General features: G+C 40.2%; 1 protein-coding gene across 3 annotated transcripts in view; it reads right to left on the bottom strand.

The window, feature by feature from the left end:
* The window catches only part of LOC146523132 (protein NLRC3-like), a 28,462-nt gene continuing 16,765 nt past the window's right edge, over positions 1-11,697 (bottom strand). The window contains exons 8-15 of one of the 3 annotated variants that reach the window (XM_085144754.1): positions 9,892-11,659; positions 9,063-9,236; positions 7,658-7,831; positions 6,783-6,956; positions 6,090-6,263; positions 5,398-5,571; positions 1,693-1,739; positions 1-1,517 (exon numbers count right to left, since the gene is read on the bottom strand). In XM_085144754.1, coding sequence (XP_085000880.1) covers positions 991-1,517; positions 1,693-1,739; positions 5,398-5,571; positions 6,090-6,263; positions 6,783-6,956; positions 7,658-7,831; positions 9,063-9,236; positions 9,892-11,659 — 3,212 coding nt within the window. In that variant the 3' untranslated portion in view covers positions 1-990. Of the gene's footprint in view, positions 1,518-1,692; positions 1,740-5,397; positions 5,599-6,089; positions 6,264-6,782; positions 6,957-7,657; positions 7,832-9,062; positions 9,237-9,891; positions 11,660-11,697 lie in introns of those variants that run through there. The other 2 variants (XM_085144763.1, XM_085144772.1) reach the window with 2 other exon arrangements.

The following is an 11,697-nucleotide window of genomic DNA, read 5'->3' as shown; positions in this document are numbered from 1 at the left end:
TTTCAAATGAGGATTTGCTGTTTATTAGATAAACCACATGCATTATAATACCTCAATACAATCATATTCTGGTTAGAACTGCATTCAAAACTATTGAGTCAATATTTTCAGCTTATATGGCTGAATTTTTTTCAAATCATGAGCTTCCAACAATGAGTGAAACAGTAAGATCTTGTGGAGAGTTTGGGAAAATCCCATTAAGAAAGAGAAATCAAACATTTGGATTCATTTTAATGAGCTCAGACTTGTTGAAAATGCAGAGGAGCTCATAATAATAATACATTTTATTTATTTAAAAGCACCTTTCAAAACACCCAAAGACACTGTACAGCAAATAAAAACAGGCATAAAAAACATGAAACGGGCATAAAAAAAACCATGAAATAAACACAATAAAAAGAGTAGCAGATGGAAAGTTTAAGATTAGGGATAGGTTATAAGGAGTAGGCAATTTTAAACAGGTGGGGTTTGAGGTTGGACTTAAAAAGAGGAAATTAGGTAATGTTTCTGAGGTCTGGGGGTAAGGAATTCCAAAGTTGGGGTGCAGAGCGGCTAAAAGCCCTGCCCATAGTAACAAGACGAGAGGAAGGAACAGAAAGAGAAAGGGAGGATGATGATCTGAGGCACTGGGAATGGATGGTGATATGAACCAAGTCAGAAAGGTATGGTGGGGAGAAAGAATAGCCCTAAATACTGTAGTTGTACCTTAAAAGCTGGTTGTGAGCTGAGCTTCAGAGAAACACAACATACTGATATTCACTGTGAAGCTTTGAGTGGAAAAATACAGACATGTGTATCCTGGAATAATGGGAGCTTCCATCTTTAAAGGACTGAAGAGGAAGAAGTTTACAAGGAATCATTTAGAACAGTTTCAAACATCAACTGATTCAATCCAAGAATTTGAAAACATGTTTCTGAGTGAAAGAAACAGACATGTACAGACTGTTCAATGGTCAGAGTGTTTCTCTAACAGGAGGACACTCTTTACACTCAGCACAGAGTGACTGAGGAACCAGACCAGACCCAAAACCCAGCATAAAGAGTTTCAGTGAATGTGGTGTTGAAGGTGTGGAGGTGGATCAGAGTGTCAGAGGAGACTCTGTAGAAGGACAGAGTGCCAGCAGGACAATCCACATACACTGCTACTCTGTTAGAGACAGAGGAGGAGGTGGAGATGGATATTTGTCTTTTATTGTGCTTGACATGACGAGGACTATCACCAGAGCAGTACAGACTCCACGACTGATCATTCCATCCAAACCAACAGTCTTTGCCCTCTCCTTTCCTTCTGATTCTTCTGTAACTCACTGATATATAAATGTATCCTCTCCACTCAACCTCCCAGTACCAGCGATCAGACAGACCATTTCTACACAGCAGCTGAGGATAAACATCAAATCTGTCTGGATGATCAGGATATGACTGAACTTCCTTCACATGTGTCACCTTCTTGTTGTTGTCAGACAGTTGGAGGTTTGTGTGTACTGTGTTTGTGTCGATTGTGAGTTGACAGGAATCTGATGGAGAGAACAAACATAATCCAACAGCAGTTATTGATCCATCACCTGTTCATTGATTAACACTTTGATGATGACTCCTGACATCAGAGATGTGAATGAGTGATGTGACAGATTGAAGATGGTTGAATCTGTGCTGCTTTGTTTTCATGAATCACATTAAAAACACACTTACACTTCCTAAGACCTGGTCTCAACCATTGGACTCCAGCAGGCTCCACCCTGAAAGGAGGAGGGGGGGTCAGACCAGCACAGTCTCTTTCACATGGACATTACATGGCTCTCATACACTTACTGTTAGACACTGATAACGGAACAGTCCAACATTTTCACAAATACACTTCAGTCCATTTGTGAATCAAACTGCTGATGATTTGGACTGATCCTGGATCCGTCAGTACACCACTGTATTGAATGAAATATGACTGATTCAAACTGTCACCATAATTATATTTATATTCCTCTTCTGTTTAGCTGGAAATGACACCTCCCTGCTAGGGCTGGGTAATATGGCCTAAAATCCATATGAGACAAAACGGACGAGCCCCCAAATCAAGTTATTACCTGGCTCGGAATGACCGCAACAAGAGTGGGGTGTCCCGCGACTTCCCACGCCCAAACAGACACAGCCACAGCATCGGGCTTTTAACAATAATTTATTTACGGCAATGGCACTCAGTACAACGATAGTGGGAGTGTATGATTTCAGCTAAGGCCAACACAACAAACAAAACCCAACGTAGACTTTGGTTCCCCTTTGACCTCTTCAAGAAAAGAACCTCCCTGGTCTAACAACACAGGAGAAAACAAAGCTTCCCAAAATAATCAGCAGCTCACCCCTACTTGCTCTGCACTTCACACACATGCCCAAATTTAACTAAGTAGCTATAGCTGCGGCTGCTCCATCTGGATCTAAGACAAGTGCACGGGATGATTTCCACACCCCCCACACCCCGTGGCTCTTCCGTCCTCCTTTTATAGATTACGTCCACAGGGGGAGCCAGTTACATCAGGCTGTTTCTTCCGTCCACCAATCACAGCCGAGCCCCTGCACAGGTGAACTGGCATACACACATTCAGAAAAAAAAACAAAACAACACAGACACGTAACACAGATCATAACCCGCTTGTGTTTCTTTCGCGGATGCAAAACTCCAATCAGCGAGGCTTGCGTTGGTCCCTCCTTTTACAAGACTTCAACTTTCAAATTAGTCATAAAAAGGGCCTCGATAATGTCATTGCCGATGCCGTATCCAGAGCAGTGTAACCGGACAGGAATTAAACAAAAAAGGAATTGTTTAATTCTTATGGTGGGGCGTGTTACGTGCGTGTGTTGTTTGTTTGTTTCTGAATGTGTGCGGTGTGATGTGTGGCTGATGGATGAATGTTTTGGGATTAATCTAGCTGATGATTTTTCTTTTGTTGCAAAGTTGAACCTGTCAATTAGGTTTGGTATGATTTACCCTCCGGAGATGAGGAGCATGTGTCATGACTTAACTAGGCCTTGTTATTTCTTATTTTGTTACTTTCACAGTGTCCTGAAAGTTTTGTTTGATAATCTCTGTCGTTTGAGCAGATCTGCACGATTAGAAAGGTAAGCACTATACGATATGTTGTCGGGAAATGGTTGCAATTGAGCTTTTCCATATTGAAATGGGTTCTGGAGAAAGTGACTTATTTGGGACACAATCAGAAAGCGACTCCCAGTCTTAAAGGATTCACCGTGGTAATCTCATCTAAATTCTTTTTCTTTTTGAAATTTCGTCATATTGCTGACAGTGAGAAACTCAATGCAACGACAGTTTTCACTATGAGCCATGAATAAATCATAAAAAGGGGACCTGACTGGACTGATAGGAGTTGACTGACTTGACTGACTTGACACCAACATGTAAGATTGCATATGCCTCCACCCAGAAATGACAAAGGGGTGGATGGAGGTATCTATGTGTGTTTCTCTGTTTTTACAGGAGTAGAAAGATGACAGCAACATCCTAGGTTGCATGAGATTTGGGCCATGCCGACTTAACCTCTTAACAGCCACTTTCTGTGTCTGTGAATTTATTATGTGTTATTCATGACCTTGTATTGCTCACAATGCAGAGATCACTGTGAGAAAGTGTGCATACACCTGCAGTGCGCTAACATTTACTTTTATATTGCGCTTTATATTGTACAGTAGATCGTACAATAATAGATACAGAGAAAAACCCAACAGTCATATGACCCCCTATGCGCAAGCACTTTGGCGACAGTGGGAAGGAAAAACTCCCTTTTAACAGGAAGAAACCTCCGGCAGAACCAGGCTCAGGGAGGGGCGGCCATCTGCTGCGACCAGCCATGCCATGCGGCATGCCACGCGGCAGCAACATTGTAAGAGAACTGTTGCTAATATGGGATGTCTTGATAAAACGAGCAGATATTTGAAGTTTACACAGCTACATTCTCGCCTGAAAATATCTTAAAAGTTTATTTTGTGACCTAGAAACACTAATAAAAGCAATATATAAAACGAAGACGTGGCCGCCATTGTTTGACTCGTGTGCTATGAATTGTGGGATATGGAGTTTTCCACCAAGCATACACCCTTGCGGTTACCGTAACTATTCAATGGTTCGCGCAACCTTAAAAATTCCAATGGTTCCTGAAAGCAGCGACGCTGTGCGCGCCGTTGATATTTTCGTCATTACGGTAATCCAAATAAGGGTAGACAGGCCATACCACTCCCGGCATACCACTAGAGAGCGCCAACACACCACAAATGAAGTGGGCAAAAACCTGTATTAAAATATTAATATTTTAAAAAATAGAAAGTAATAAACACCAAAAGTCATAGCACACCATTCTTGATCCAGCCGCACAAAATGATATAACATATATGACGCTTGTCTCAAAACTGCGGGGTGAGTTACACCACAAAATTTCAGGCGGAAACTGCGGAATAAGAATAATAAATCTGAGGAATAGCAATGAGTGTGCCTCTTGGCATAGGCACACTTAATAAATGCATTTCTGCAGTGCTGCTTGAGTTTACATCTGTCATGGTCGGACGGTCCTTCCCGGGCAACCTGCCTGTGTGTGTGTTTTTCTCTCTCTCCTCCTCCCCACCCTTGTTGTCTCCACGCAGCGGCTGACACACCTGCACCTAATTTGCCACCCAGCTGTCACTAATCATCCTTCATCGTAGGCTGAGGCATTTAACTGTGTGTCCAGACGGCAGTCGACGCTGGATTGTACTTGAAGCTCGGTAGTTAAAAGTGTTTGTTACTTGCAACTTAGCTTTAGCCAGCTAGCCTTCTCACCTGTTGTTGTCGCTCGTTTATAGGAGGAAGAGACACGGAGCAGGAGGTTGGAGATGAGGAACCCGTGGAATTAAGCTCTCGGAGGAGAACACACACTCGGATAATAACTTTGGAAACTCACCTGGGCACCACTGGGAGTTTGGAGAGGATCACTGTTGGATTTTGCACTTCGCTTTGTGTTTTGAGACTGTTTTTGGGCACTGTAAATAAACGCACCGTTTGCTTTGCATCCAGAGCTCCGCGACTGAGTCTGTATTTTCCCATTACCCGTGACAATATCTATAGAAAACATCTCCCTGTAGTTGTCATCTTCTTCCACAGCTCTAATTTTGAAATGAGGATTTTTCTTTTATGTCAAGGTTAGGCTTAAAGTTTCTACTGGTTTTAATTTAGGATAAATATGTCAAAGGCATCCCAATACACAGATTCATCTAATCTGTTCTTTTGTATATACTGAGATGTCTACCAATTTTTATTGATCAGTTTATTTCATATCTGCATGAAACAAAAAGGAAGTGACTGATGGACACGGGAAGTTTTTCCAACCCCTCCTCCTCTATCGGACATTCTCTCCATACCTGAGAGTGTCCAGTCTCCAGCATGGATCCTTTACTACAGCCAACAGCAGCTTTCTTCCTGAGTCTCCTGGATGATTGTAGCTCAGGTCGAGCTCTCTCAGGTGGGAGGGGTTTGAGCTCAGATCTGAGGCCAAAGAACGACAGCCGTCTTCTGTGATCAGACAGCCTGATAGACTGCAGACACACAAAACAACAATCCATCTGGGAACAATAATTTTCTATTTACCACAAACAATAACATTTATTCATTCCCATTCATTTTATTCTGCCTATCAAATTACAGGTTCAGCATCAGTCACCGTGGTGATCTAGCCAGGTAAAAAGAGCACCACTATAATGACACTGAAAATGCCGACTTCAAGCTCAGTATACCTTACTCGCCCATGAGACTAGGCTTCCAAGGCTCTTATGCAATGATTTTCATTAATACCCAATAGACACCTAAATGCCAAATTTTGACATTTTATTGCCAAACATCTCATATCGATGTAAAATATCACAAATTACTTAATTAAACAGTGTATGAAGTGATTTTCTTAGAACATTTGAAACTATGAAAAATCTTTAGACTCCAATTCAATTTTTAATAATTCTCCCAAAGGTAAATAAAACTCAGTATAAATGTTTGATTTTTTTTGCACAGTTATATGAATCATATTTTAAGTCATCAGAGGAAAAGTCTGAATCCTTACCAGAGAACTTCCAGTTTGCAATGTGGACTCTTCATTCCAAGAGACAGACGTTTCACTCCTGAATCCAACAGGTCATTGTTACTCAGGTCCAGCCCTCTCAGACTAGATGGCAGGGAGCTGATAACTGAGGACAGAGCTTCACAGCTTATCTCTGAGAGGTTACAGAGGCTTAGTCTTAAAGTTAAAACAAAAACAAGAGAAAGACACTGTTTTAAAAATGTAATCATTGTGTAGTTTGAAGCTACTACATTTAGCAATACTTTACTTAGTTTGGAGCTACTACATTTAGCAATAGTTTATTACATTTATGATTAGAAAATTCACAATTTAAATTATAAAAAAAGAAAGAAAGAAAATAAATTCAACAACAATGAAATAACAAATAAAGAAATACAGTTAACTTTTTTTTAAGCTAAAATTGTTATTTAAATAATTAATCCGTGGATTAGTGCTAAGCCTCACTTTTATGCTCATCTCTCAGTACAGTGACCAAAAGCAGTAGAGACCCATTCCCTGGCCCAAAGGCACAAAGAAAAACCCTAAATTGACCATATATAGTATATAAAACCCCATTCAGTATTGTTCATGCCGAACTTCCAGTAGAACAGGCTGTGTACTGCTCTGCTAAAGTTTCTGACAACTTTTAGCCCAGCTGTCCAAAGCAGGGAAAAAAAGAGTAGAAAAAAATCTCACTTCAGAGTTTCCAGTGTACAATGTGGAGTTTTCAGTTCTTCCGACAAAAGCTTAACTCCTCTATCCTTCAGGTCATTGTTACTCAAGTCCAGATCTCTCAGATGAGAGGACTGGTAGCTGAGAACTGAGGACAGAGTTTCACAACTTCTTTCTGAGAGTTTGCAGCAATTCAGTCTGAAAAACAATCAAATGAAATCAAATGCTATGCTCAACCAAGACAACAAAAAATATGTTGGTGTGCAATATTATTCAATTACAATAATTAAATAAATCATAATTAATGTATTTTATAAAAAAAAGAATTCAAACATGGAATGTGCTTGGTAAAAATAATATTTGTGTGTGAGGGTAAACAGGTGAGGAGCTAGAGTCAGTGGTAATACCTCTTCACGGGCATAAAATACTGCTGATCTTTTTCCTAATTCTAGTGTCAGTGTTTTCATAAATTTCAAATTTATACTTATTTATCACATGTTGGATCTTGCTTGTAGTCCCTTTATTCTTCAACTGAAATAAGTCATTTTACCTCCTTTCACTTTCAGTTTATCCTTCCTTGGAAAGATTGCTTTATTTTGATTGGCCAGTTTGTGAGGTAGAGGTTGTGAAAATTAACTTTAAAGCTACTATAAACACAATTTCTTGCTGATCACTTTAAACATAATTTCAAAAAACATGACAGCAGGACATCACTGTGTGGTAAATATTACACTCAAAATCTAGTTTTGAATAGTCTATCAAACAGTGGCCATATAAAACAGAGTGGCTATTAAAAGGTGTTGTTTATGGCAACGTCCCAGTAAAATATTCTTTCTTACTACTCTGCTGCAGTTTCAAACAACTTTTGGCCCAGCTGTCTCAACGGGGGAAAAAATTACCTCAGAGTTTCCAGTGTACAATGTGGATTTGTCAGACCTGAGAACAAAAGCTTTACTCCTTGATCCTTCAGGTCATTGTTCTTCAAGTCCAGCTCTCTCAGACTAGAGGACTGGGAGCTGAGAACTGAAGACAGAGCCTCACAGCTTCTCTCTGAGAGGTTACAGCCACTCAGTCTAAAAAACAATTTATACTCTCATGAAAACACTTTGCATGTTGAACATATAATATAATATAATATATAAATATATTAAATATAATATAATGCATTTCTTTTAATAACAACAACAGAATGTGCATCAAAAGAAACTATTTCCAACAGTGCAATTTGAGTTCTAAGCATCCCAGAATTTATACAGAAAGGCACAAGCTCAAACATCAATTTTAAAAACACCAGCATATCTTTGTAAATGCCCTATAGGAAAGAAAATAATTTTCTGTGAAAACTATGTCACCTCCGGTTTCGGGCAGGTAATGGCGGCCATCAGATAGATCATTCTGATGTTTATTTCAACACAGGAGTGCTATAAACAGCTGATCAGATTGGCAAAGCGTGTTTCTGGAATATTATGTTTTTGTTTCTGCAAATGCTTTTTATGCAATATTTGTAAAGCCATATGAGGAAAGAAACTGTGACCTAGGAGAAGCTGAATGTGAGTTGTACTCAGTCACTCATTCATATGAAAAAAAAATTGCACTAGCTTGGATGTAATTCTACCAGGCTTTAAAAATAGTTACCCGAAAGGTAGCGTGCCCGCTTCGACGGACCACAAAGGGTTAAAAAAGAATTAATATGTGGAATTTGCATAGTAAAAACAATTGTACATTTATGTAATTAGAAGCCTATGAGAAGCTGTTAGTGGTTATACCTCCATACCTGTTGGCAGAGGCATAAAGTACTATGGGTCACTTTCCTAATTTTAATGGCTTTGATTAAATACATTTCAAATTAATCCCTATTTTCTACATTCTGAACCCTGTATGTAGTCCCTCAATTCTGCATCTGAAATAAGTCTTCTTACTTCCTTTCGCTTTCAGTTTATCTTTCCTCAGAAAGACTACTTTATTTTTCATTGGCCAGTTTCAGGAACCATGCTGCTGCACCTCCTCTGTCTTCTGATGTCAAGGTTGTGAAAAAAAAACTATGTTACTATAAACATAATTTCTGCCTTATGACTTGGAACATAATCTCAACAAAGATTAAAGCAGGACATCACTATCTGTTGAATATTACACTCATAATCTGCTTGATTTGAAACAGTCTTTCAAACAGTGACCATATAAAACAGAGTAGCTATAAAAAGGTGTTGTTTATGGTAACTACCCAGTAAAACATTCTTTGTACTCTTCTGATGTGTTTTGTAAAGACCTTTAGCACAGCTGTCCAACGGGGAGGGGAGGGATTACCTCAGAGTTTCCAGTGTACAGTGTGTAGTATTCAGTCCTGAAGATAGATGATTAACTCCTGAACCCTCCAGGTCATTGTTACTCAGGTCCAGCTCTCTGAGACTAGAATAATTGGAGCTGAGAACTGAGGACAGAGATTCATAGCTTCTCTTTGAGAGGTTACAGTCACTCAGTCTGAAAAAAATTTACACTCACATGAAATCACTTTCTGTGTTGAACGAAGACAGGCAAAAGAAAAATGTAGGTTTACAATAGTATTAATTTAACATAAACAAATTACAATTAAAATCATTTTAAACAGAATTTAAATGTGGAATTTGCTTTGGAAAAATAATTATACCTCTTAATGTAAATGGAAACCTGTGAAGAAGAAAATTAGTTCTACTACCTCTATACCTGCTGACACAGGCGTAAAGTACTGTTGGTCACTTTCCATATTCTAATGTCTGTGATTACGTACAGTTCAAATAATCCCTTTCTGGACCTTGTTTGTAGGCCCTTCATTCTACATCAGAAATAAGTAATTTCACCCCTTTTGCCCTTCAGTTTATCCTTTCCCAGAAAGATAACTTTGCATTAAAGCTTCACTGCTTCATCTCCTCTGGCTTCTAATGTAGAACTTGTGAAAAAAAAAAAACGTAAACCTGCTATAAACTATAAATTGCTAATTTCTCAGATTACTTTTTTGTGTGTTTCTTAAATATTTTTTTAGCTAAGGATACTGAATTCAGATTTCCTGCTACACAGTTTGTTTGTTTTTTTCATTCCTGCTTTTTTGTTAAGTAGAATCAACATTTTAAGCATGATGATATCACCACAATTTACTTACAGAGCTTTGCTGGAGGCTTTGACCACTGGCAGCAGCCTCAGAAGAGCCTCCTCTGAAGCAGAGTATTTCTTCAGGTCAAACACAGCCAGATCTTTTTCTGATGACAGTAAGATGAAGACCAGAGCTGACCACTGAGCAGGAGACAGCTTATCTGTGGAGAGCCTTCCTGATCTCAGGGACAGGCGGATCTCCTCCACTAGAAAACGATCATTCAGTTCATTTAGACAGTGGAGTAGATTGATGCTTTTCTCTGCAGAAAGATTTTCATTGAGCTTCTTCTGGATGTACTGGACTGTTTCCTGATTGGTCTGAGAACTTTTTCCTGTCTGTATCAGCAGGCCTCGAAGGAGAGTCTGATTGGTCTGCAGTGAAAGACCCAGTAGAAAGCGGAGGAACAAGTCTAAGTGTCCATTTGGACTCTGTAAGGCCTTGTCCACAGCGCTCTGGTGGAGAGATGGTTTAAACCACCAGGAGATTGCTTCTTGTTCTTGCAGCAGATTGAGTCCAGAGTTGATGAAGGTCAGATGGACATGAAGAGCAGCCAGAAACTCCTGAACACTCAGATGGATGAAGCAGAACACCTTGTCCTGGTACAGTCCTCTTTCCTCTTTAAAGATCTGTGTGAACACTCCTGAGTACACTGAGGCGGCTTTGATATCGATGCCACAGTCTGTCAGCTCTGATTCATAGAAGATCAGGTTTCCTTTCTGCAGCTGATCAAAAGCCAGTTTTCCCAGAGACTCAATCATCCTCCTGCTCTCTGGACTCCAGTGTGGATCTGTCTTAGCTCCTCCATCATACTTGACCTTCTTCACTTCACTGGCCTGAACCACCAGGAAGTGGATGTACATCTCAGTCAGGGTCTTGGGGAGCTCTCCTCCGTCTCTGGTTTTCAACACATCCTCCAGAACTGTTGCAGTGATCCAGCAGAAGACTGGGATGTGGCACATTATGTGGAAGCTTCGTGATGTCTTGATGTGGGAGATGATCTTGCTGGCCTGCTCCTCATCTCTGAATCTCTTCCTGAAATACTCCTCCTTCTGTGGGTCAGTGAACCCTCTGATCTCTGTCTCAATATCAACACACCAAGGAGGAATTTGATTGGCTGCTGCAGGTCGTGTTGTTATCCAGACGTGAGCAGAGGGAAGCAGGTACCCCCTGATGAGGTTTATCACCAGGACATACACTGAGGTAGACTTTCTAGGGTCAGTTAGGATTGTAGTTTTGTGGAAATCCAGAGGAAGTCGACACTCATCCAGACCATCAAAGATGAGCACAACCTGGAAGTCTTCAAAGCTGCAGATTCCTGCTTCTCTGGTTCCAGTAAAGAAGTGATGAACAAGTTCCACCAAGCTGAACTTTTCCTCTTTCAGTACATTCAGTTCTCTGAAAGTGAATGGAAATATGAACTGGATGTCCTGGTTGGCTTTGTCTTCAGCCCAGTCGAGGGTGTATTTCTGCGTTAAGACTGTTTTCCCAATGCCAGCCACTCCCTTTGTCAGCATTGTTCTGATTGGTTGATCTCTTCCAGGTAAAGGTTTAAAGATGTCTTCTTGTCTGATTATTTTTTCTGGTCTGTCTGGTTTCCTGGATGATGCTTCAATCTGCCTGACCTCATGTTCATCATTGACCTCTGCAGTCCCTCCCTCTGTGATGTAGAGCTCTGTGTAGATCTGATTCAGAAGGGTTGGGTTTCCTGCTTTAGCAATCCCCTCAAACACACACTGGAACTTCTTCTTCAGTGCAGATTTAAGCTTGCGTTGACAAACTGCATGAAATTTTTATGCAAAAAAGAGTGCAGAACAT

This window comes from Neolamprologus multifasciatus, chromosome 3 (assembly GCF_963576455.1).
Source record: "Neolamprologus multifasciatus chromosome 3, fNeoMul1.2, whole genome shotgun sequence".
NCBI classification, from domain to species: domain Eukaryota; kingdom Metazoa; phylum Chordata; class Actinopteri; order Cichliformes; family Cichlidae; genus Neolamprologus; species Neolamprologus multifasciatus.
The sequence above is the reverse complement of the archived record's forward strand: the minus strand, read 5'-3'. Positions and strand labels throughout refer to the sequence as shown.